The sequence below is a fragment of the Ascaphus truei genome, chromosome 3 (assembly GCF_040206685.1).
Source record: "Ascaphus truei isolate aAscTru1 chromosome 3, aAscTru1.hap1, whole genome shotgun sequence".
Classification (NCBI taxonomy): Eukaryota; Metazoa; Chordata; class Amphibia; order Anura; family Ascaphidae; genus Ascaphus; species Ascaphus truei.
In genome coordinates, this window is record NC_134485.1 from 378,384,429 (window position 1) to 378,412,027 (window position 27,599).

The 27,599-nt window shown below is 42.7% G+C and overlaps 1 protein-coding gene across 3 annotated transcripts in view; it reads left to right on the forward strand.

The window, feature by feature from the left end:
• CRYL1 (crystallin lambda 1) overlaps nt 1–8,651 on the forward strand; it is a 249,736-nt gene extending 241,085 nt beyond the window's left edge. For all 3 annotated transcript variants that reach the window (XM_075592293.1, XM_075592295.1, XM_075592294.1), the window contains exons 7-8: nt 2,879–2,985; nt 8,348–8,651. In XM_075592293.1, coding sequence (XP_075448408.1) covers nt 2,879–2,985; nt 8,348–8,461 — 221 coding nt within the window. In that variant the 3' untranslated portion in view covers nt 8,462–8,651. The remainder of the gene's footprint in view (nt 1–2,878; nt 2,986–8,347) is intronic.
• Nucleotides 8,652–27,599: the final 18,948 nt, after the last annotated feature.

Genomic DNA, 27,599 nt, shown 5'->3' on the forward strand with positions numbered 1-27,599 from the left:
AAATTTCAAGTCAAAATATTTTCTAAGTCCCACTTTTCGGGGCCAAGTTCTGAGAATAGAACGTTGCGGTCGCAGCTGGGATTGCAAGCCGAAAATAATTCCAGGACGTTTGGTACTATCTGCCGGTCAAGTGATTTCGGCATCTCCGGATGAAAGATAGTGGTGGTATGTGAATCTTCATGCCGATTTGAGTTCCAGGACATTTCGGGACAAGTCCCGGTCAACCTAAAGACTTTGTTTTCTGTTCTACTTTACCTAGGTAAGTCTAGTTTTGTAGCCCATACCCCCAGTAAGTGTGTTTTCTTCTGTATTTTGTAATCCACTGTGTGAACATCTGTTTCAATGGAATAAATGACAATTTGTTTTACTATCTTGTTTTGCTCAGTGAATGATCTCGGTAAAAAGGTGTAAATACCTGGTCTCCCGTGACAGTTGTCAATGACAACAAGGGAAGATACAAAAAGACAGCAGCTACGCTGGTAACGCCCACCCCCGAAGAAGTTCCCATGGGAACGAAACGCGCGTCGGGTTTCAATGACGCAGTTATTGTGACGTCATAGACGCGACCACAGCTGTAGGCTACAGTCTTCGCTAACATATTCCTACCTTAATGCTTTTAGGCACTAAGCAAGCTAAACAAAGTTCTGGGCCCCAGGAAGCAGCCACTAATGTTAGTTAGTACTCTAGCACTTTGGCAATTGCAACCACAAGTGGAAGAGCTCTGGCAACACGGACCGTGTGTTTGTATTATGGAAGGGGCAGCATGATTACCTGCGGATTGCCCACTCTCCAGTCACGTAAGGTGTATACTCCTATTCACATAGTTGATATTCCCCTGATTGCATTTTGGCATTATTCCATGCTAGGGTGAATGATGTGGATTTGGATGTGAGATCTGTCACTATACTTTTCCCTTTGTGTGGCTACTATTGTACATAACCTGCCTCAAGGGGAGAATATTCACCTAGCAGCCCCTGGGATTCAGTGCTACTTAGGAGTGTGTGTACACCCAGTATATTATCTGACTAGTGCACTTATATATCATACATTATTGTATAAACTATGTATGTGAACATATGATGCATTGAGCACATAGCTTGCTGTTACTAAGTACTTCAAAATACTGTTTCTGGTGCTAACACTAGGAACTCTTAGAAATATAAAGTACTCCATGCAGCTATGATGGGAAATAATAATTCATTTAGCGTCTCTTAGGTTTTAACTTGTGTTTTCTCTCATGTTCATTATTAATAAATTAAAATGAGAAATTTAGACCAGGTTAATGCAGTTGATGTTGTCTACTTAGATTTTGCAAAGGCTTTTGATACAGTGCCACACAAGAGGTTAGTGTACAAAATAAAGCAAATTGGTCTCGTTAAAAATATTTGCACCTGGCCTGAAAACTGGATGAAGGACAGCGTTTTCATAAATTGAACCTTTTTAGGTTGGGCTAAAGTTGTAAGTGCAGTACCGCAATGTTCGGTACTGGGACCACTGCTTTTTAACTTGTTTATTAATGACCTTGAGGGTGGCATAGAGAGCAAAGTCTCATCTTTGCTAATTACACTAAATTGTGTAAGGTAGTAAAATCAGAACAGGATGTAATTTCTCTCCAGAAGGACTTGGAGAGACTGGAAACTTAGATATGTAAATGGCAGATGAAGTTTAATACAGATAAATGTTAGGTTATACGTTTGAAAAACAAGAAGAGCAATTTAAAAAATGAAATGAAGCAAAACAAGGTTAATTCTTAATGGAGAAGGTTTTAGGAGTCGTTGTAGACAGCAGCAGGCTTGGCAATAGTTAAGCAATAACTCAATATCAGCCAGTAGTTGCAGCAGCAAATAAGATCTTATCTTGCATTAAACAGGGTATGGATGGAAGGGAAGAAAGCATAATTATGCCACTGTATAAATAATTAGAAATATCACACCTTGAACATGGAGTACAGTTTTAGGCACCACTCCATAAAAAATGGAACTAGAAAAAGTACAGACAAGCCACCAAATGAATAAAGGGGTTTGAAAATCTGATTTATAAGGGGAGGCTAGCTAAATTAGATGTTTTTACTTTAGAAAAGAGGGATCTAAGAGGGGATATGATAACTATATACAAATAAATTCGGGGACAATACAAGGAGCTTTCAAATGAACTATTCATCCAAGGGCAGTGCAACCCAGACTGGATCATATTTTATGGTGGGAGGAAAGGAGCTTTCACCAGCAACAAAGGAAGGGGTTCTTTACAGTAAGGGCAGTTACAATGTGGAATGAATTACCCATGGAGACTGTGATGGCAGATACCTTGGATATCTTAAAAAAAAAATGTTGGACATCTTTTTAGAAAGGAAAGGTATACAGGAATATACCAAATAAGTAAACATGGGAAGGATGATGATCCAGGGAGAAATGGGATTGCCATTATTGGTGCCAGAAAGGAATTTATTTTTCTCCTTATGAGACATCATTGGATGATGTTTTACTAGTTCTTTTTGTTTGCCTTCCCCTGGATCAATATACTGTAAATACAAATATAGGATAAGTATCTGTCTTCTAAATTTAATATAGGTTGAACTTGACGGACATGTTTTTTTCAACCTCATCTACTATGAAACTATGTAAATTAATATTTAATTTTGTGGGGAGAGGGGGCTTAAACAGAGCCGCCAAAATGTAATATAACCTATTCTGTGCCTTAGCTTCTTGCTACACATTGCAGACTCTGGTGCAGCAAAGACATTGAAACGGCACTTTTCCTTTATCTATTTGATTTGAAAACTTTGCATACAGTATGTGACTGTCCATACATGGGCATGTTTATTTAACCTTGCAGGCAAGTCTATGAAGCATGTGTAATGGTTTGTGCCAATATTCTACAGGTTTCAAAAGCTACTGTGAAAGGTATGGAGAAGGCATACATCGCGTCCTCACAACTTTCGGCCCAGTGCCTGAATTTTCAGGAGACGTTGCAGAGAAAATTGATCAGGTAGGAATTGTGGGGTTTTTTCAGAATAGAATCATGTTATTCAGTTACAGTATATAAATACTATATTGATCACAAATTCTGTTTCAGACTCCTCAAGGAGCTAAGGCGTAGCAAGAAAAAAAAACTATTCTTATCCAATTAGGTCAAAGAATACAACAATATAACTAATGTGGGTGCTGGTGCAACTCTATTTAAATAAATCTGCTAGAACATTGCAAAGGAGGTGCAATCATGGCATTAAATCACGGCTTTAAGGGGTGTTCAATTAAAAAACAGAAACCTCTGATAACAGCACTCTCTGTTTCTTTAATGTATAGTATGTTTAACACATAATATGAATGTCTAAATCGGTAGAAACAGTATTGATAAGGTTTGGCGGAAATATGATCTTATAGTGTCAGATTATTATTAACAATAGCGATCATTGTTATTTTTCTTGCTTAAAGAAGTCTAGGTAATGAGAGGTAATGCTAATAAACGATACCAAACAGAGAAAAAGTATTTTGGAAATTATGATCATAACAGGTAATGAAAAAAAATGGTTATTGTGTTTGTGTATTATTCGCTTTATCGTTTGCCTACCTGCTAATCTTTTATGGCAGGTTTCTAAATAGTTTTTCCACCACATTAACTTAATTATTTTATCATGAAATTAATGCAGGTAGCTGCAGATGCTGGGTCAGGGCTGTCATTTTGCCTTCCAGAGTGGAATTGATACACAACACATCTACTAATTGTAGGCTTGCCAGGTCTCCAGTATTGAACCAGACTGTCCTGTATTTGGACACTCTGTCCATTAAAAAATTAGAGGTAATGCTGGACCTGTATGTGTCCAGTATTACCTCTCTCGACATCCTGATTGGCTGCTGCTGGTAATGCAGCCAATCAGGAGAAAGTGTCAGGAGTCTGGGGGTCAGGCCAAAGAGAGGAGGAAACAGCATGGAGCACAGAGAGGTGAGAAGTGTAGTCTCAAGCACATCGCACCTTTCACCATTGTGCCCAGTATTTTTGGAGAAGCCACCTGGCGACCCTAACTAATAGCTACACTGCCAACCTGGCTCCTACTACAGCACCACATGGCTGCCAACCTTCACATTAGTCACAGCAGAGAGCTTGTGGACTAAGAGTTTAGAAGGGACTTTCGTGGCCCAGAGAGGGCAGAGGTGGAGTCAGAAGAATGAGCACATAGTGTTCAGTGATTTTAGGATTATTGAAATTCAGAAATAATTTCACGAAGACATTCAGAAATAAATCTTCTAATAAGGGATTATTTTATGAAAATCATAGTTTGATAACCAACTACAAAGTATTTTCCACACCACGTCTAATAGCTGGAAAAATACTTTGTAGTTGGTTATCAAACTATGATTTTTATAATATAATCCCTAATTAGAAGGTTTATTTCTGAATTTCCTTGTGAAATTATTCTGAAGCTTTCAGCTTTGGAGGAAATTTAAAGTAAAGATGTTTTGTCGGAGGCCTATTTAAAGATGGCCACTATTGTGATTTTGGGAAAGCTGCTTAATAACTCAGCCCTGATCACAGCAATGTTTGAATGTTGCTGTATTCTTCCCTCAGTGTATTGCATGAGCTCCTAAACAGCATTTAATAAGAGCAACAAAGATTGGATATTTCGTGATATTCAGCATTTTAAAACATTTTCATAATTCTTTATTGTAAATTGATACAGGTGCGCCGACGAGTATTCTAAAACTTGCCTTAAACTTGCCTTGGAAAATCTGGGGCTATCACCATCAAGACCCAGGTACATGCTGGGTACATGCTGCAACATTTCAGTGACATTTCTGCAGAGACTAGTTGCCCATTGGATTAACACAGCAGTCCCCGCTGTTAATCCGATGGGCCATTAATCTGTCTGCAGAAATGTCACTGAAATGTTGCAGCATGTACCGAGCATGTACCTGGGTCTTGTTGGCGATTGCCCCAGATTTGTTTTAGAATACTCGTCGGCACTACAGTATGTACAGTGAAATAAGACAGTGTGATAGAGAAGCATATGGTTACATCATATACATAGAAAGCCAGTCAATACCTGTCTCAGAATCTTTAAATTAGTTGTCAGCTCTGAGATTTTTGGCTTATAGATTTTCCTACCTTTCTCTTCTCCCAATATAATGATTCATCAAAGTGTATTATCTTTTGTATTACACACACACACACACACACACACACACACACACACACACACACACACACACACACACACACACACAGGAAGTGGAGTAACATCCACGAAACGCGTAGGGCAGGTGACACAGTCACTTTGAGCTTGGTATTGGACTTTTTGGGACACTTGGTCACATTTGAGCCCCATTGCAGCCGTTAGTTCTTGGCATACAGGACGTTTGTACTGTCCCTTTAAGGGCACGTGCACACTCGCGTGCAGGCACGCTGAGACAGCCTGTGTAACCGGAGGAGGAAGTGAGGAGAGCAGCCTCACGTGGAGGAGAGCTGTGAGCCCCACAAGCAGGCCTCCAACACTGCCACTGTTCCTGTTAACCCCTGGAGGGAGAGTCAGCACGAGAGTCACGGTGCAGCAGGAATCACATCTCTGCAAAGACATCAGCAGCAGCCGGAAGACTCTTTGTTGCATTGCCTGTATTTGCCTTGCTGCTTGGCCTGTCAAGCAAGTGTGCTGATCCCCTGAGGAGTACAGGATTATCCAATGAACTTTTGGCGCCAGGTTTTTCTTTGTTTTCACTTTCACTTTCTCTGTCAGTACTGACAGTATTACTAGGCAGCCTTTATATATATATATTTTGCAATTGTCACACTGGTGTTTTAGTCTTTAGCGCTTGTGCACATTTTTTCTTTTTCACATTATCTTTTGTATTACACACACACACACACACACACACACACACACACACACACACACACACACACACACACACACACACACACACACACACACACACACACACACACACAATCACGTTTTAAGTTATGGTGGGTGAAAAAGGCAACAAGAAACCTCCACCGTATTGCATATAGCAAATAAAAATTATCTATATATATATATCTAGATATATATATATATGTAACGGGTGTTCGTGTCTGGTCTGACCCACCCAATCTCACATTGGCCCCTGTGGTCTATCCAGCCCCGTTACATGTCTGTGTATGGTGGTGCACCTGTAGGCAACAGGACTCCTGAGTCTCCCGCTTGATGGTATTGGGGGATGTCAAGCAAGACAGTATCTGAGGTAGTGGGTGTTGAGTCTTACTCACATTACGTGCAGCGCCTCCACCTCATCAGGATCTATGCAGATGCAGGTAGATGGTCCTGATGAGGAACTCCTTCTTGGTGGTGAGTAATTGCAAACTCCCACCAGGGGGTTTCCTTTTTACAAGTCATCTTTATTGTACCAGAGGTGGGCAAGCTGCCCGGTGCAGTGAAACTTCTCAGCCACACATTCTCCGTGATTCCCTTCAAAAGGTACGGCCTCCCAATGGAGTGGGATTCCCTCTCCCCGTAGGAAGATCACCCCTGTTCCAGATCCCTGGAACCGTTGGCCTTAGCTCACTTTAAAGATTTGTGGGTACCCCTAGTTACGACACTAGGGGGTACCTTAAACTTGTAACTTCAACCTTCCACTTCTACTCCCGTACATGCACGCACTAACTTTAGGCAGTGTAGGGCCTTATATACCTCAGGAGGCAGGCACATCTCTGAGGTCACTAGCAATGGACTCAGAACATGTAGCCACTCCCATCCATACATAGGGCACCTCACCATGACTACATATATATATATATATACGGTGTTCGACAAACCTATACATTTGTACGCCCCGGGCGAGTGGATTTAACATCGTGGCGAGCTAATATTGGCCCAAGCAGTACACGTGTGGTACTAGGTGGCGAGTAGATTTTTTTGTTCGGCGAGTAGATTTTTTGGTGATTTGTCGACCACTGTATATATATATATATATATACATATCCATACACACACACACACACACACACACACACAACAATAAACACATAGTGTAAACCACAACAAACTGACCTTATTGTGAGATGGTGATCAAGCAGACAATAGCTATTACACTTATAATATCAAAATACCAGATGATTACTATACGAAGCCTACATTAAGTGCATGCAATTGATAAATATACATACAATATCTGCATTTATACATCTAAAACTATTTAAGGTCGGTTTCACTTCTTTGGACTGCAAGTTTATTGTGTGCTTGTTACACACTTGTGTGAAAAAAGACACATGGAGTTGAAGTTGGGTTAAAATGTACTTGATGATTTCATTTGCTGTCACCATTTTTTCCTTACAAATCACCCTTGTCCTTATCACAAACATTATTGTTAAATCGTTCAGTTGTTTTATCGTTTGGACAAATTTTGGTATCTTGACCTTTATTTTTTGCTGGACTATCTAAATGTGTCCTTTATTGCTTTACCATACCGTCAGGTACCAGGTAACCATTATACTAGAAATGTTTCTTGTATGGTGCTGTACACAGAACTTTTCAGGCATTTTTTCAAGTCCCTGCCCTGCAGAACCTACAAACCAATATTAGTGCCTGAGGCACCGGGAGATGGAGTTCAGCTTTCTGGTACATACTGTACGGCTGAGTGTTTCCCCTTTATTACTACTCTGACATACTACAACTTTACTTAGCAATGTATGCTAAAGGTTCAACATAGTGAAAGCCGTCCCCTACGTTCAATTTAGAGGTAGGTCACCGCCCAACAAAGCAGCGCAGCCACCTTTCTTCTAGGCTGTCAAGCACTGCCGCAGAGGCGCCTGCGCTGTGCAGGAGATGCCCCAGCAATTTTCCATTTGTGGAGCGGCTCTCAGTAATAACGGCGTACCATTAAAAAAGCCAATGTGCACAATTACTATCTACTGAGGCATTCAGGGTTCCGCGGGTACATCGTTTTGTGAGTGGCATTAACGTAAAACATAAAGTGTCAATCTGAAAATGTAGCATTTTGGACTGTGTGTAATGCTGTGTTTGTCACTGTGGCATATGGAGATTGGACTTCTGGGCTTATATTTCTAAAGCTATTACATATACGTGTACTTATGAAATGAAAATGAAAAATTGTAGATAAGACGTTTTGTTCGCGGTTTATTGCTACTCCATGTTACGAAGCAGTACCGTTATCACCTAAGTCTGTGTCATTTGCTGTCGTGACATGATATTGGGATATTTTGTGATACACAGTGCAAACATTACCAAGGAATGTTGTGATATGTGGAGGTTATCACCGTGGACAATATCATGGACCACAATGCAAGGCAATACTGTGCAAAGATGCCAACAACATTTACATTAATGATGTGACACAGCTCTTCTCTCTTCTTATTCCAGGCATTGTGGGGAGATCTGCCTGCCACACCTGATCAGCTCGACGCTAAGAGAGAATGGAGAAATACGTGCCTGAGTCACCTGGCCAAGCTTAAAAAGGATATGAAAAATAATTGATTGCGTTTTTGCTTCCGGATGATTCACAGTGTGGCACCTTTATCTAAACCATGGCTGTTGTCACGCACTGGTTCACACCTTTACTGCCAGGGGGAATTGCAACAAACTGTGATGCAATGTACTGCAGTCCTTGCTGGCACTCAATAAATTTCGAGAGGACATCAATTGTACTCTTTTATGCCAATGATTATTCCGCTTGTGGAGAGTAATTATTCTTGTGTGAAAGTATGCATTTGTTGTATAAATACAGTAAGTAGAAGCGACATTTATAGAGATCTGAAAAATGCTGCAAACAGAACTGGTGCTAATCTCTCACTGAATATGCTTATTATCAGAGGTTATTCATAAATACACGGATTATGTTCAATACATCTGCCTGTAGAGCTATGTCAGTTCGCATAGTACCTCTTGCTTTGTTTCATTACGCTCTTCCTTTTTACCCTTAGTCACACTCCCTGGCCAGATTTGTCACGTATCAAAAACATATCTGTGCCCTGCAGCGAGTCTGTGGGTGACTCCTGCACAATACCTGTGTATCTCTTCCTCACAAGTTGGCCAATTTTCTTTTAACAACTTTTGTGTGGGAACGGCTTGTGGCATATTGGAGGTTTTCATACCAGCTAATTTGTTTTCATTTCTAATCAAGTACTTTTTAATTAGAACATACATTTTATTAGTCCATGCACTGCCAGGTACCTGTACGTGAGCACCAGCTGGCTGCAATTCAGCTACTGGAAAAGGACACAGTATTAATGAACAATTTGTTAACTGAGGAAGAATTTCATAGACAGCTTGAAAAAATTAGAGTAAATAAGACACCTGGCCCCGATGGCATACGTCCAAGAGTTCTCAAGGAGTTAAGTCAGTAATAGGAAAACCATTATATTTAATATTCAAGGACTCCATTTCAACAGGCTCAGTACCACAAGATTGTTGTAAAACAGATGTGGTGCCTATATTTAAAAAGATAGCTAGATCACAACCGGGGAATTACAGACCTGTAAGCCTGACATCAATAATGGGGAAACTACTTGAAGTTTTAATACAGGATAATATTCAGGAATACCTAATGGGAAACAAAATGATTAGTAATAGTCAGCATGGATTTATGAAGGATAAATCCTGCCAAACTAACCTTATTTATTTCTTTGAGGAGGTAAGTAGGAATTTAGACCAGGGTAATGCAGTTGATGTGGTCTACTTAGATTTTGCAAAGGCTTTTGATACAGTTCCACACAAGAGGTTGATGTATAAAATAAAGCAAATTGGACTCAGTAAAAAATATATGCCCCTGGATTGAAAACTGGTTGAAGGATAGACAACAGATAGATGACATACATGGAACTTTTTCAGGTTGGGCTAGGGTCTTGAGTGGACTACCTCAGGGATCGGTACTGGGACCACTGCATTTTTACTTGTTTATTAATGACCTTGAGGTTGGGATCGAGAGCAAAGTCTCCATCTTTGCTGATGATACTAAATTGTGTAAGGTAATAGAATCAGAGCAGGATGTAATTTCTCTTCAGAAGGACTTGGAGAGACTGGAAACATGGGCAGGTAAATGGCAGATGAGATTTAATACAGATAAATGTAAGGTTATGCATTTGGGAACCAAGAATAAACAAACAACTTACAAATGAAATGGGGATAAATTGGGGGAATCCTTGATGGAGAAGGATTTAGGAGTGCTTGTAGGCAGCAGGCTTAGCAATAGTGCCCAAAGTCATGCAGTAGCTGCAAAGGCAAACAAGATCTTATCTTACATTAAACGAGCAATGGATGGAAGGGAAGTAAACATAATTATGCCCCTTTACAAAGCATTAGTAAGACCACACCTTGAATATGGAGTACAATTTTGGGCACCACTCCTTAGAAAAGACATTATGGAACTAGCGAGAGTGCAGAGAAGAGCCACCAAATTAATAAAGGGGATGGAAAATCTAATTTACGATGACAGGCTAGCTAAATTATATTTATTTACATTAGAAAAGAGGCGTCTAAGTGGGGATATGATAACGATATACAAATATATTCGGGGATAGTACAGGGAGCTTTCAAAAGAACTATTCATCCCAAGGGCAGTACAAAGGACTTGGTGGCATCCCTTAAGGTTGGAGGAAAGGAGACACCCCTTGGGTATAAGAGGTGGGGATCTCCTGGCGCCCTTTTCTACTCCTCACTACAGCCTTGGCCTGGATCCACTGGAGAAGTCCTGAGACAAAGGTAAAACTGGCTGAGCTATGCTGAAGCAGGTAGAAATACTATTTGCAGTGTAAGAGAGAGACTGATTGCGTGTACACCCTATCTTCTGCAGCCGGGTGGGGATAGGGGTGTTACAACTAGAAAAGAAGAGAATACATGGGAGGAGGATGGCACATCTGCTCTCACCTTTGGGTCCCATCTCATCGTCACACACGACTATTCTAGATCGTCCACATGCTCAATCAAGTCTAATGCATAAAACATACACATTTTGCTTCTGATTGATTTTGCAGTACCAGGAAATAACACAAACTGAGACATATGTATCAAAAGTGGTGCAATTCTGTGGTTCAAAAACTGCACCCTATGTATCAAATAAAAAATGCAACTCAAAGTCATTTGTTTTGATAAATCTGATGCAATCGATTTTCCCCGGAATTGAATAACTTTTCCCTTGAAAGACACACCCCATTGGATGACATTGTGGACACTACAGGTTACTGTACTGAAAACTTCCACTCCCTTTTGGTAAGCTCCATCTTCATCTACATTCTCCACTGAATTTAAAATAAGGGAGCTGGGAGCCAAAAGCTCTTGCATCTAAAGTTAGTTGTAGGAGTCTTTATTTAATATTATGTTGATAAGGGATGTCTTCGTAGACTGTGAAATACATCTAAGGGGCAACCAGGCTTTGTCTGTGCATTTCTGTGGACATTTATATAAAGTGAAATTAGGTTTACTGCTTGATTACAAAATTATTCTGAGTAAAGATTGCAATCACCACGTTTCTTCAATGTTTGTATGCATCTTAGTTTCCTTATCACCCACCACTGCATTTGTTATTTTGATGGCACCATAGCATATGACTTCTGCATTTACAATTAAGAAAACTCTAATCTCATTAAGACTACAAAATACACACAACATTTCTGGTACAGTCCTGTTAAGCTAAACAAACCCCACTGCTATGCATACGATGTGGTGAGCATCCTAGGTTTTAGATCATTTTTACCTAAAGGTCTTGTGATCTAAATGAATTGGATCACTCTTCCCACTTTTCAACTAGATTGGCATTGCGGGCACAGAGCACTGTTTTGGAAGGTTTAAAGCAGCAAAACAGGAAATCTAATGGTTTTTTTAATAAATCAGTTCTGCGGTATTAAATAATAGTGACCTGTTTTTTTTTCCAACTCAGTGCCATTTTTAATTAGTTTTAAAGCACCTTTGATTTCTATAGCAGGCTTTAGCACACCTCTCAAGCAGTGCAAGTTCTTTGCAACACGTTCCTGTTTATGATCATTCGTTACCAATTTTCCAAGCTGTTTGAGCTGTAAATTGTAACAATAGATAATATACAGGTACACAGAGGCACACCAAATGCCTGAGTCTTAATGAGAGTTTGATCCTGGTATAGACTAGCCCATCAAAGACCTAATGTTCCAAATAGAGGTTTGTGTGTGTGTGTGTGTGTGTGTGTATATTATATATATATATATATATATATATAGAGAGAGAGAGAGAGAGAGAGAGAGAGAGAGAGAGAGAGAGAGAGAGAGAGAGAGAGAGAGCAGAATAAATGAGTACTTCAGTATTACGTGATACCTTTTTTTATTTGGACTAATAATTTGTCATAGGACAAGCTTTCGAGAGTTCCCCTCTCTTCCTCAGGTATATATATATATATATAATTACAGCAAAACAGACTGAATTATATTTTCAATTATCCAGTGTACAGTATGCATAGAGTTTATAAGAGCAATTTCCACAGCTGTGCATCATCTCATATTACCAGATTACGTTAATATGACCAGTATGTACAACATAGATGTTTGCTTGTACTTATATTAGTAAACTTGCATACCCTATCTGTAGTGATATATACATCTGCTAACTCAACACCTGGAATGTGCTGCCAAGGTTCGTCCCCAAAACGTAATTATTCTGTCTGCTTTAAGTATGGAGTAAAACTTCAGCAATTCTTTTTGCAACTCAAACTGTGTGACTCCATCTCCTTTTGCAAACAATACAGTAGATAATTTTACCTTCGTAATATCAGGATACATTGTAGCTGCTGAGTTACACTGACTGAAGGATTACAACTGAAAGGCGGCCGTTACGTTAGGCACACAATCGTGATTTTTACACATTTATAACAGGAGCACCAAACAATTGTCAGCTTAGGTAAGAATATAGAATGATACATTGTCGCATTCTTTACATATACAAATAATAATAACTAGAGAACAAAGACACCCTCAGGGCAGCACTCGTTGTATGTGATAATGTAATGATGATAAACTTCAAATTAAAATGCTTTAATTAGGTTAGTTAAAATAAGTGTCAAAATCGTTGAAATAAATGAACAACTGACAGTGGTAAAACAACACACAAAACAGACAAAAATACACAATACTCAAACTGAAATCTAGGGGGAAAGGTAGAGATCCTACCTATCTGCTAATTAGCAGTGATGAACAATCAATGACTGGATAGTCAGCCCCCTGGTTCAGCAATGACAGGGTTAAAAAGCCTGTAAAATAGATACAGGTGACGGTGGACTGACCATGCACAGGTATATGCCAAAAATGATATGCAAAATATACAGCATTAGAGTGAGAGCTCACTAATGATGATTTAGTACAGCCACAATAGGCTAAAATGTTGAAATGACTCTGGTCGTGGAGGATCCCTAAATAAAGGGTTAAACAAGCCTAACTATAGGTAGGTAGAATGGTAATCTACGTGTTAATGGACAGTGTGCACAGGAGCTCACAAAGTGTGGTACTTAGCTCTGGGGCACGGATCTAGTCCGTATCCAGTTATAGCCCCCTAGTTCAAATGTGCCACTAAATCAGCTATCGACAGCCAAGATAACAACTTATTTCTGTGTTTTGCCATGACATTTATTGTTTTCTGCGTGTTGTGAGGCTTTAACAAGCGTGATTTAGTGGCACATTTGAACTAGGGGGCTATAACTGGATACGGACTAGATCCGTGCCCCAGAGCTAAGTACCACACTTTGTGAGCTCCTGTGCACACTGTCCATTAACACGTAGATTACCATTCTACCTACCTATAGTTAGGCTTGTTTAACCCTTTATTTAGGGATCCTCCACGACCAGAGTCATTTCAACATTTTAGCCTATTGTGGCTGTACTAAATCATCATTAGTGAGCTCTCACTCTAATGCTGTATATTTTGCATATCATTTTTGGCATATACCTGTGCATGGTCAGTCCACCGTCACCTGTATCTATTTTACAGGCTTTTTAACCCTGTCATTGCTGAACCAGGGGGCTGACTATCCAGTCATTGATTGTTCATCACTGCTAATTAGCAGATAGGTAGGATCTCTACCTTTCCCCCTAGATTTCAGTTTGAGTATTGTGTATTTTTGTCTGTTTTGTGTGTTGTTTTACCACTGTCAGTTGTTCATTTATTTCAACGATTTTGACACTTATTTTAACTAACCTAATTAAAGCATTTTAATTTGAAGTTTATCATCATTACATTATCACATACAACGAGTGCTGCCCTGAGGGTGTCTTTGTTCTCTAGTTATTATCCTGCTCTCTCCCCTTATTGCACCGTTGTTGATCTCACTTTATTATAGGCTGATGCGAGGGTGTCCATCCCCTTCCCTTCCCCCATTGTTGTATCATATACAAATAATAATAAGAAAGGGTAATGTAGTATTGCTGCTCTAAGCGCTCTTTTTGTAGAAATAGTTACATCATTACATAGTTACATAGTAGATGAGGTTGAAAAAAGACATACGTCCATCAAGTTCAACCTATGCTAAATTTAGAGGAAATACTTTATCCTATATCTGTACTTACAGTATATTGATCCAGAGGAAGGCATACAAAAATCCCCAGTGACATATCATCTAATGATCTCATAAGGGGAAAAATAAATTCCTTCCTGACTCCAAATAAATACATATATGGGAGCAATTTAGGCAGATCACAAATAAAAGTTCAGAAAACAAATGCATCATTCTAGTACACGGTTAGCTGTATTTCTTCTTTCTGTGAATACAGATTAAAACAGGGTGATCAATGACATTTTTTTTTAAATAGACACCTACAGTATAAGATATTGAAATCCTTTTTCAGAATTTGATACATTGTACACTGGCTTTCTCTCCCCTTCTACTGCACAACAGCGTCTGCCCTATGGTGAAGCCAACATGAAGTAAATATTTTGCTGTTCTGAGTACTTACTAAAAAAGAAAAACTTTATTAATTTCCAAACGAAGCAAAACGTCAATATTTTGATTTAAGGATGATTAAATGTGTTTTTGTTGTGACCGGAGCTAGACAGTCCTTTTAAATAGAGATCAGTTTTTCTCCTGTTCTTATTGGTTGATGCTGGGAACTCCATCTCCTAATAACAGGGAATTCCCAGATTCAGCCTTTGAAACACTCCGTTTTAAACATGCTTTGCTGGTAGCCATATGAGGGAAACCAACTGGAGCTGTGATAGACATATCCAAGAAAAGAAAAAAATTGCCTATATTGAACATAAATTGCATAAATCGTATATACCAGGCCATGCTTTAAACAACTGATTTTTCATAGCATTCATTTCCTTTTGAACGCTGGTAATCACTTGTGACCCAGCATGAGATAAACCAGCGATGCGGTGCATTCCACTTATCTGGATTGGCAAAGGGAGTGTATATATAACTAAGTGCCTGTCTAAGTGTTAAAGTAAAAGACTGACCCAAGGATCTAGGGTATTGACATAAGAAATTGGATTATAAAAAGAAAGACGATCTTTCATAACCAAGTTGGCTGATGCAATATATGTATAGAACCATAATACCGGAAAGGTAATTGTATAAAAACATTCGGAAAACGTGTGTGTAAAACTGAACTGTTTAATATTTCAGCACAATGTATAGCTAGCATGTATGTCATCATCTCCACTCCATTTCTGGCTGAAGGTTCTGTGCTTTAACCATTGGAAAATAAAACCAAGGAATGTAACGTTATACTCTAGTTATTCCACCTCAATAGGCAGCAGCGAGTTAGGTGCATAGATGATGTGTGAATGTCTCAAAAAGTGCTTAGCAAAATATTTAGAAAATGTTCCATGCAATTCACAAAATCTGTGCAAAAGGTCAGATTGTTTGAAAATAAGCAAACATTTTGTGAATAGACCTAGAATTCACCACACATTTGTGAAATAGGGCTACAATTCACTGGACTCCAGACCCTGGAAAGCAGGAAAGGGGTGAGGAATAGGGGTAGGATACAGAGCCAAATGGAGCGTTTCAAATTGTGTGGAACAGTCACATTTGTGCAAAATGTTTTGTAATGAAAGCTGTGATAATTGTTCCCAGTTAGCAAACTACTGTATCGCACATTTCTAGTGAGTGCGGATTAACAAAACATAAGCTTATTGCTTTAATGGAAACGTTGTAAATTACATTTGCTATGAGGGCCCTCTTTTAACACAGGCCCAGTGACATTTGGTCTAAGACTATAACTATTTATTTCAGCCATTCTTGGAAACCTTGAGAAATGTAATGACTAGAGATCTGTTGTGCGTGCCTGTTTGCATGTGTATGTGCTTATTGGAGACAGCCACCGATGGAGGGAGAGCCGGAACATGTGTCCTGGGCGCGGTGGCTGCCGAGGTCCCGGCCGTCCGACACTGGAATTTGGGCCTGGCCAGAGATCAGGCCCAACTTCTGCGTCCAGTTGCAGGGCCTCTGGTTGCTGCCGGATGATGGGCCTGACTTCTGTCTGGACCCAGCTTCTGGCACGCACAGGCAGGACAGGGAGGCGCACAGCGTGGGAGAGAGGCAGGCCCCGCAGGAGGCTTGGTTGTGGAACAGAGACCCAGAGCAGCTGGGGTGAGCCGGGGCATCAGAGGCCTGAGCCCATCCTCAAGGTAAGTGTGTAAGTATGTATTTGGGGATGGGGTTTGTATATGTATTTGGGGATGGGGTTAGTGTTTCTGTATGTATTTAGGGACGGGGTAATTTTTGTGTATGTATTGGGGATGGGAGTAGTGTTGTGTGTATTTTATTTGGGGGGTTATAGTGTGGAGAGGTTTTTGTGTGTATTGTGGGGTGAACTGTGTGGGTATTGTGGGAGGTAATTATTATGGGGGGAGTTGTATGGGTATTGGGGGGGGGGGAATGTGCGTTTTTGTGGCCAAAGGGGGAGGAGGGAATGAGTGTGAGAAGGGGGGATTGACTGAGCAGGGTGTAATTGATTGATAGGGGGGTGAGAGAAGAGAGGGGGGTGGGCCTGGGAAATCTATTGGCGGCCCTGATTAGAGTTGCACAACAATATTCATACTATAAGTAATTGGACAAGGATTCAGCTAAACTGAATCATATTTATGGGAATGCCAAAGAACTTTGATTCACAGAAACATGATTATTTTGACGACGTTGACAATAACCATGATGAACATTGTGTTTCAGCAGAAAATGGTTATAAAATAAGTAATCCGTATTGTTCAATCACGTTAATAAGACAAGTGATGCCAGCTTTGAGTTTCAGTTGCAGTGCTCTGAGAAAAGTCTGCACCTGGAAATTTCCTAAAATGACCACTGACACTTTTAGAAAATTATGTTTTGCCTTTGCCCTTTTTGAAGGCTCCATCCATTTGCCCGAAACATTGCTACAAGTGACTCTACATCTATATCTACCCAGCTGCTCATCTCATCTCTATTTGGACATGTATGTACATCACAGCTATTTCGCCTATGCTGTTTATGAACGTGTGGGTATGTCAGTTTGTCTGGATAAGTCACGGACATATTCTGCAAGGTTTTGCTTTGTTTTTGCTGCATATTTTTGTATTTTTCTTTAGAAAATACTTAGAAAATATTTGCTGCAAATGTCTGAATTTGTGTTTCTTTTGATTGCTAGTGGATATTCTCATTTCTTCTGGGCTGAGGGGAAGGCCATTTTTCCATGCACCTATTTTGGATCTCAGTTTTGTTTTATGATGTGCTTTCCTTTGGTTCCATATCTTTAAATTACTCTTTGTACAATTATTTCTGTAAAAAAAAAAAAACAAGTTTCTAATGCAATAAATTGTTATCAAATCATCATCTTCTAACCTGCATATGCCGGCCACAATTGGAAGGCGTGTATTTGATGTGTAGCAATTCCAGTCCAGGCTTTGCTCACCTCACTGCTGCCTGCTAATTAATTAATTAATCAAAAAGTGGGCTTTAGAACCTGTAGCACCTAGTTTGTTTACATATCTCAATAATAAATTAATCACAGCTGATCGCTGCCTTTCAATATCAAGCATCTCCCAGTCAATCAGAATCCACCCCACCCCCTCTTATATTGTCTTCTCCATAGTATGCTCCGCACTACATATTTCCATAGGTAGGCAAGGCCAATTCAATAAATTGTTACCGTCATTACCAAATCGTCATCACACTACGCAGAGACATAGTTAGAACTTTAAGGGACCTTAGGCTGTTTCAAAAGAGGTCAGGAAGTAGACCGGAAAGGCTGGAGGGACAGGATTCTAAACAAAGCACTGCTAGTAGAGAATGAAGTTTGAAAGTGCAGGAGTGTTGAGAGTGAAAGTAAAAGAATAGAGAAGAGTTGAGAGAGTTAAAGGATGAGAGTGTAAGTGATTGAGAGTCAAAAATGTAATGAAAGTGTGAGAAAGGTGGAAGATGGTGGGACTGAAAGAAGGAGAGTAAAAGGGTGAGTAGAGGGGATATTAACAGATAATTAGATTAATAGATAGGTAGATGAACAATTGATTAGAGCATCAGCTAGGAAGACAGGCAAAGAGAAAAAAGTGTGAGTATAAAGTATAGTGTAATAGGGACTTATCACTGTTCGAGAGAAGCTGCCTTTAAATCAGCAACGTGCACACCGGCAATCCACCATAATCTACCTGGCTGATTAGGATCTGAGAAAAGCCTGATGTGAGAAACAGCAGAAAGATTCCTTAGCTCACATTTGGGCTGACAGAAGGAGAGCAGAGAAGCCTGCATGCAGACACTGTCTTGGGCACAAAGGCTGTGCTGAGATCAAGACACTCTGACACCCAGAGACCTATATTTCCTGTACACAGAGGAACCAGGAACCTGCCAGAGACTAACATGCAGGGCCACCTGCTTAAAGTACTTCCTGAGACTTTGGGTGATAGGCTGGTAATAGGAATATCCCTCCAGTCCTGCAGATAGGGTCTGGGGAAATAAGTTAGCCCTTACAAAGGGATAGGGATTTGTTCTTTTGTTTTTGTATGTTTTGTCTTGATAAAGGAACAGGCTCAATAAAGACAAGATATAATTTCACCCAAATTGGTCTCCATTATACAGCTAAACCCCGTTATAACGCGGGTCTCGGGGTCCACCCCGAGACCACCGCGTTACTAACGGGGTCGCGAGAAAAAAAAATGGCCGCCGCTTTAGCGCATATTCATCCCGCGGGACAGGAGATGGGAGCGGGCATGTCCCTCCGCTCCCCGCTTCCCCCTGTCACTGCGGGACAGCCCGCGGGGCAGGAGATGGGAGCGGGGATGTCCCTCCTGTCCCCGCTTCCCCCTGTCACCGCGGGACAGGCCACGGGGCAGGAGATGGGAGCGGGGATGTCCCTCCTGTCCCCGCTTCCCCCTGTCACCGCGGGACAGGCCGCGGGGCAGGAGATGGGAGCGGGGATGTCCCTCAGGTCGCTGCTTACCTCAGATCCCTCCACGTGCCCGGTGCTCCCGCTGCCTGCATGGAGGTGGTAGCGGGGGGTTTCTTCTCCCCACCGCTGTCCCCGGTGCTCCCGCTGCCTGCGCGGGAGGAGGGGGGGAGCGGGTGGTGGTGCTGGTGTAAGTGTCTGTGAGTGTGTGTAAGTGTCTGAGTGTGTGTGTAAGTGTGTGTGAGTGTCTGTGAGTGTCTAAGTGTGTGTAAGTGTGTGTAAGTGTGTGTGAGTGTGTGTGAGTGTCTGTAAGTGTGAGTGTGTGTGAGTGTGTGTGTGTGTGTGAGTGTGTGTGAGTGTGTGTGAGTGTGTGTGAGTGTGTGTGAGTGTCTAAGTGTGTGTAAGTGTGTGTGAGTGTGTGAGTGTGTGTGAGTGTGTGTGAGTGTGTGTGAGTGTGTGTAAGTGTGTGTGAGTGTCTGTGAGTGTAAGTGTGTGTAAGTGTGTGTGAGTGTGTGTGAGTGTCTGTGAGTGTCTGTGAGTGTGTGTGAGTGTGTGTGAGTGTGTGTGAGTGTGTGTGAGTGTGTGTGAGTGTGTGTGAGTGTGCAGTTTTTTTTTTTAAACGGGAGCCACGGGAAAACCGCGTTATAACCGAATCGCGGTATAACAAGGCGCGTTATAACGGGGTTTAGCTGTATGTACCTCTGCACACATCTCTTACACATGGTGTAAGAGAAAATAGATATATGCTTAGGTTAAGAGACAAATTAAGAGGATGAGAGAATGGGAGGGACAGGATGAATGAGAGAGCCAGAGTGAGAGAAAAGTGACTGATAGAGGAAGACAAGGTGAACGTACTACCTGTCTTTCAGACAAGGGGGGGCAGCATGTCCCTGCGGTTGCTTTATTAATTTAAAGAATGCAACAGTCGCTCGTAGGCAGTATATGCCACAGGGCGACTGTATGGGCCCATTTTTATGTAAGTTTTAACTTGGTTCAGTTGGCGGTTTTGCGGGCAGCCAAAATTGAGGAACTGGGGAGCTTATGTGGCATTATTTCAATTAATTTAACTCCCTCCCAATTTCCCTTTTTTTATTATTATTGTCATGAAATAGATATAAAAAAATAAATGATATATATATTATAATTATTAGTGGTTGTTGCAGCTGTTAGAGGCGGTATTTATTTGGTGTTATATTGTGCTATATTTAATGTTGCTGCTCTAGGCTGAGAAGCAGAGCTTTGTTTAAGTATACAATTGATTCATTCTGACTGAAGGGCAAGGGAGGTTTAATGTTAAATGTAATATACCGGTATTAATAAAATGTATGTTGCGGCCTTTACCACCAAACTTCTTTGTCTTGTTTAATGGTTAATATCATCATCATTTATTTTTTATGTAAAATCACACCTCCACTTAAGGGAACACCACAATAAGTCATACACCGTGCTCGATACAGTGGTAAAGCCGCTATACACCTGAACGCTGGCGGTAGCCAGTTCCAGACCTCTGAAGCTGCACACTAGAAGGCCTGCCCACACAGCGTAGGGTGCAGTACCCTTGGCACAGAGAGGCGGACCCCCCTGAGGACCTGAAATCATAGCCAGTATCCCTCCGAGGCATCAAAAGAGACTGCAGTTAAGCAGGCCCTTGGCCATGCAATGTTTTTAAGGCCATAACGGCCAACTTTAATCGAACACGGAAGATCACTGGAAGCCAGTGCAGATTGCACAGGATGGTTGTAATATGCTCAAAGCAAGAAACACATCTTCAGACCATGCTTCCGGATGATCTCACCCAGCGGTCTTAAATACACATTGAACAGGGGCTGTCCCTTGAGGGACCCCAAAAGGGACAGGCCCCACTGATGATACAACACGTTCCCTACCACGGTGTAACGCGTAGCTCACCACAAATGAGGCGCGACCGCGGGGCTGAGGTAGGGAATTGGATAGAACACCGATCACAACCGCGAGGGTGCGTCTAGAGTGTAGGGTTGTCGTGAAGGCCGGATCAGGATTATAGAGGTCAGCATAAACAAGGTACTTGCCATGTCCAGGAGTGTAGAGTAGCGATTTGTTGGGGTACGTAGCCGGAGTCAGGATTGGAGAGGGTAGAGTAGTTGTAATGCCAAAGCCAGGGTCAGTGCAGGAGAGAGCAGGATCGTAGTATTTCAAAGCCAGAGTCAGCGCAGGAGAGAGCAGAGTAGTTGTATCCAAGCCAAGGTCAGGGCAGGAGAAAGTCACAAGTAGAAATCCAGGCAGGGTCAGGCAGCAAGATCAGGCAAACTGGTTCCAGGAGGTGAGATTCAGCGTCACACTAACAGGAGTTATGCTCGGCAATGACTGGGAGCTCTGAGAGCATATTTATAGGACCTCCCCCCAATGGGAGGCAACCAGGAAGCAGGAGTGTGGTACAGGATAGGCTGCTGGATCCATGGCACAGTCAATTGCGACAGCATCAGAGCATGCGCGCGCATTGTGCGCCACCCACGCACCACATATGTCCCACGCACCACATATGTGACCCAGTTGCGCGTCATCATTGCGCGTCACTACACCCGCGTGAGTACGGAGGCGGAGACCAGAGGCGGGACCCACGGAGATGGAGGAGGAGCGTGGAGCATAGCCACGCCGTGCAGGTCTGACGTCAGCACGGGAGTGGGACTGAGGGAAGGAGACTGAAGCTCGATGAGGAGACTGCGCACCGCGTGTCAGACCCCAAGGCACAGGAGCGCCCCCTGCGTCTAGAGAGGGAAAAGACCGAAGGGGCCTGCGCAGTACCTGCGCGCCACGCATAAGTACCATCGGAGGGTTGCTTGGTTATGGTACCACGGAGATCAGAGGGGCAAGAATGGGTTGAGGGGAGAGATGAACCAGAACGGCGAATCTTCACACACGGGAAGTTTGGAGATTGGACCATAGCTGGCGAGATCATCAACATCTAGACCAGGCCTGCACAACACGCGGCCCGCGGGCGGCATGCGGCGCGCCTGCACTCACTGTGCGGCCCACGGCGGCTTTCCGCTCTCCCCCTCCCTCCCGAGTTCGCTCTCCGGTTCCCCCACGAGACCTGTCTCCCGTTCCCCCACGAGACCGCTCTCCCATTCCCCCACGAGACCTCCCTCCCCGATGAGCCCGCTTTCCCCCCTCCCCAATGAGCCCGATCTCCCCCTCCCTGATGAGCCCATTCAGAGAACTGCAGGGCAGCAGCGCGCTCTAGCATTGGGGCACTTCCGTGCCTGCTGCCTGCTAGAGCGCGCGCGTGCATGCAGTCCTGCCGTCTCTGCCGCCTCCTCCGCAGCAAACCGAGGTAGAGGGGGGGTCATTGGAGGTGCAGGGGGGGGGGGTTATTGGAGGTGCAGGGGAGGGGTCATTGGAGGTGCAGGGGGGGGTCATTGGAGGTGCAGGGGGGGGTCATTGGAGGTGAAAGGGGGGTCATTGGAGGTGCAGGGTGGGGTCATTGGAGGTGCAGGGGGGTCATTGGAGGTGCAGGGGGGGTCATTGGAGGTGCAGCGGGGGTCATTGGAGGTGCAAGGGAGGGGTCATTGGAGGTGCAGGGGGGGTCATTGGAGGTGCAGGGGGGGTCATTGGAGGTGCAGGGGGGGTCATTGGAGGTGCAGGGGGGGTCATTAGAGGTGCAGGGGGGGTCATTGGAGGTGCAGGGGGGGGTCATGGAGGTGCAGGGGGGTGATTGATTGGAGGTTCAGGGGAGGTTGATTGAAGGTGCAGGGGGGGTGATTGAAGGTGCAGGGGAGGGTGATTGAAGGTACAGGGGAGGGTGATTGGAGGTACATGGGAGGGAGATTGGAGGTTCAGGGGGGGTGATTGGAGGTGCAGGTGGGGAGGGATGGGAAGTGCAGGGGGGGAGAGGGATGGGAGGTGCAGGGGGGGAGAGGGATGGGAGGTGCAGGGGGGAGAGGGATGTGAGGTGCATGGGGGGAGTGATGTGAGGTGCAGGGGGGGAGAGTGATGGGAGGTGCAGGGGAGAGAGTGATGGGAGGTGCAGGGGAGAGAGTGATGTGAGGTGCAGGGGGGAGAATGAAGTGAGGTGCAGGGGGGGAAATGATATGAAGGGCAGGGGGGAGAGTGATGGGAGGTGCAGGGGAGGAGAGGGGTGTGAGGTGCAGGGGGGAGAAGGATGTGAGGTGCAGGGAGGGTTGGATGTGTGTAGTGTGCAGGGGGGTGTTGTGTGTTTGTTGTGGAGGGGGTGTATTATGTGTGTGGGTGAGGGGGAGAGATGGGGGTATGATAGATAGATGGAGAGTATCGCAAAGGTTGATAATGAGGGGTTCTGAGGGAGATATGAGGATGATGTTGATGATGATGAAGGGTGCTGGGGGAGATATGAGGATGATGATGAGGGGTGCTGGGGGAGATATATGAGGATATGATGATGATGATGATGATGAGAGGTGCTGGAGGAGAGATGATGATGATGATGATGATTTTACCCGTGTGGCCCAAATCTTTTTTCCTTGGAGCAGTTCTGCCCTTCTCACTTTACGAGTTGTGCATGCTTGATCTAGACCCACTTTCTGCAACAGAGAACAAATCAGTGCCTTTTTCAAGGCCAACGGCACCTCCCCCGCCGAGAGGGATCTGTTGATGATTTCCACCAACCTCGGATCCACTGCATCAATGGTTTCTTTCACGAGTCATGATGGACAGGGATCCAAGTCACAAGTCGTCCAATTCATTGCAGCTGTGATTGAGAGGGAATTTGGTATTAAGATGATGCTGAACTCTTCCAAGACAAGCTTTGCCTGCAATGCGAGGTGGGTCACGGGATCCATTGGGGGATGAATAGCTGCATGGATGTGGGTGATCTTGTCAACAAAGAATCTATGAAATTCACCACAATGCTCCTCAGTTGAAAAAACCGCGATGGAAAAAAGGCTGAATAAACCAGACTATTCACAATCCTGAAGAGGTCTGCTGGATGATTTCTTGCAGAGTCGATCTTCAGGGCAACGTAGGATTTTTTCGCTCTGAAGACTGCACATTATATCTTCAAGGCTGTCCGGTCAACATCCAGGCATGAACTCAATCACGATGCTCTTCCTTCAGAGAGCCTGCTGCAGGTCAAAGAGGTCTCAAGAATACCATGTGCCCTTATGGATCTGCAAGTAGACATTCTCTGAAGAGGGTCCTCTTCAGCCTTGGCTACATGGCGAGCCCAGTTGTACTTCTCGACACAGACAGAGATGTTGTCATCCAGAGAAAATTAGAGTAAATGGGCCCCAAGGGCAGCCCTAAACCTAATGGGCTCAAGCAAACCCCTAGGCCATACCCAAGCTGTCTCAGTCCCACCACTCAATTTAAGGGGTAGTGGGGTGCCACCACTCTGAGCCTGGATCACTCTATGATCTGTCCATAGGGGGGAGGAAAAGTTCCCCTCCCCAACTGATACCCCTGCATAAAGATCAAGTAGAGTTTATGACCGTGCTCATGCACAAATTGAATAAATCCCATTGATACCATAGTATCAAAACAATCCATAGCCTCAGCATTGTCTGGGTTAACAACCCACATGCGTTATCCAAAGAAAGTAAGGGAGCGAAGGATGTGTCACCATAGGAGAGAAAAAAACAACATAGGGCAATATTGCTGGATTCAGTGTAGATCTTGTGACTGGACTCTTAGAAGGTTATACTCATAAACAAAGATTAAAATCAGGCATATACAATCTGTGGCAAACGTGAGTAGGACTCCACCTGCTCCAGTAGGGCTCAAGGAGTGAAAGAAAGACTGCAATAGTGCAGATAATCCTTATAAAAATTATTTACTAGCATAAAACAATACCCCCCTGAATTCAAGGCTTACATAAGGGTAGATAGTTAAAAGCAATATGAACAATTTGAATAAGCCGCCGTAACTCCCGTGTGTATGGTGAGTCACGTTCTCATCACACTGCGGGACTCAGCTCCTTCCGATCACGTCACTTCCGGGATCCCGATGACGCTGAGGGTGCAGATGGCACTTTTCTCAGGCACCGGTCCCACGCTCAGTCTCGAACTGTGGCAAGCGTTGGACTCAACACGTTTCGCTATGGTTCGCTTCGTCAGGAGTCTATAACACCCACCTATGCCTGCACTTCTAAATGTACCCTGTCTAATCAAATGCTAATTGAAAAAACATGTACCTTAGAGGTGGGACCAGTGACATCAATTATGCAGGAAAATGCAACAGAAAAATCTTGTCTCAGCCATACTAAGCCTAATGCATCTTGTTATTGCAAAATAAGCAGCATCTATTTAAAAATATACAAACAATGAATGCTGCATAGACCTCAACATGGTTCAAACAGCACTTTAATACAATATAATAAAAAATGTATACACACACATACAAATAGACACATATACAGACCCGTAATTTATCATTATAAAATTATTAAGTATATCTAATAAGTCCCAAATGTGGTCATACATCCCCAACATGGAACACAAAGATCACATGTGGGAACAGCCTAATCAAGATTGACTAATATATAGCATAATCTATGGCTAAGACAGTGTAGAGAGAAAAAAAACAAAAAAAACCCAGATATGTACTGTAGATAAGGTAGGGTGTTAAAAGTGTTTGAAGCCAGGGGAGGGTGACAAGGAAAGGTATGGAGGGGGAGGGAGAGGGATGCTGTGGGGGGGGGGGGGGGGGGGAAGAAAGTTTGGATAAGAATAGAGGCAAGCAGGATAATTACAAACAATTTTGATAGGGTGTGAGAAAACCCATGTCCGCATTAAGTCCTTTGGTTTTGGTGTCAAAGAGTCTTATCATTCTGAGTTCAAATGTTTTCCGTTCTTGGGTGCGTTTAAACATTATATTGAGGATTTTGATTTTTAAATCTGTGTCTGTGCATATTCATTCTGCCTTGTAGTTTTGGGCTGGTTTCCCCAATGTAGCATCCTTGGTCACATTTGTTGCATTGAATCATATACACTACATTCCTGGATGTGCAGCAGTATGATCCTTTAACATTGAGTGTTCCATGGTTGTGACTAGCTGTGGGATCTTGGCATATATGTTTGCAGAGTTTGCAGCGTTTGTTGTTGCACGGTTTTGTGCCATTATCAGTGTCTTTAAGTTCATTGTGAAGTTTTCTGCTGACTAATTTCTGTTTGAAGTTTGGTGGTTGCCGGAATGCAAGAATGGAAGGTTTGGGGAAGATTTCTTTTAATGTTGCATCCTCTGCCAGCATGGGTTGCAGATCTTTGATTATTTTTCGTATGCCCTCTAGGGTAGGGTTGTATGTGACCACTAGTGTGGTAGGTTCTTTCTGTCTGTATTGTAGCAGGTGTTCTCGTGGGGCTTTTTGTGCAGATGTAATAGTTTTTGCAATGGTCTTTGGTTTTTATCCCTTCGGTCAGGGTTGTGAGATGCCTGTTTCTGTCTTCAGCGTCAGAACATATGCGGTGGTATCTTATAGCCTGGCTGTGTATGATACCTTGTTTGGTATGAGTGGTATGGAAGCTGGAGTTGTAGAGGTAACTGCATCTGTCTGTTGGTTTCTTGTATACAGATGTGTGTAGTTTGCCATCTTTCAGTGTTACTGTTGTATCTAGAAAGTTTACTAGTTTGCCGAATAATCCATTTTGAGTTTCATTTATGGATGGAATGAGTTCAGGGACTCGTGGAATTGTTTTAGGTTTCCTTCACGCTCTGTCCATATTATAAACAGGTCATCAATGTATCTGTAGTATTTGTAGGGTTTGTGGGGGCATGTAGTTAGGAATCCTTGTTCAAGATTTGCCATGAAAAGATTGGCACCGCAATATGCCAATCTTTTCATGGCAAATCTTGAACAAAGATTCCTAACTACATGTCCTGAGATGCAAAACCATAGAATTCAAAGAGGGTGTACTTTCTTTTTCACACCATTGTGTGTGTGTATATATATATTATATATATATAATATTATGTGTGTGCCACGGGAGACCAGTGCTTTTAACACCTTAATACCCGGATCCTTTGATGCAAAACCATAGAATTCAAAGAGGGTGTACTTTCTTTTTCACACCATTGTGTGTGTGTGTATATATATATATATATATATATATATATATTTAATATTATGTGTGTGCCACGGGAGACCAGTGCTTTTAACACCTTAATACCCGGATCCTTTGATTGAGCAAAGCAAATGATAAAATAAATTGTGATTTATTTACAGAATGAACATACGCAGCTTGATTTACAATTACAACGAAAAATACACTTACTAGTTACGCTGTTAAATCTGGTTACAGGATGAATCTTTTACTGCATGATGAATCTTCTTACATGATGGAACTCCTTCCTGATGGGCTGCA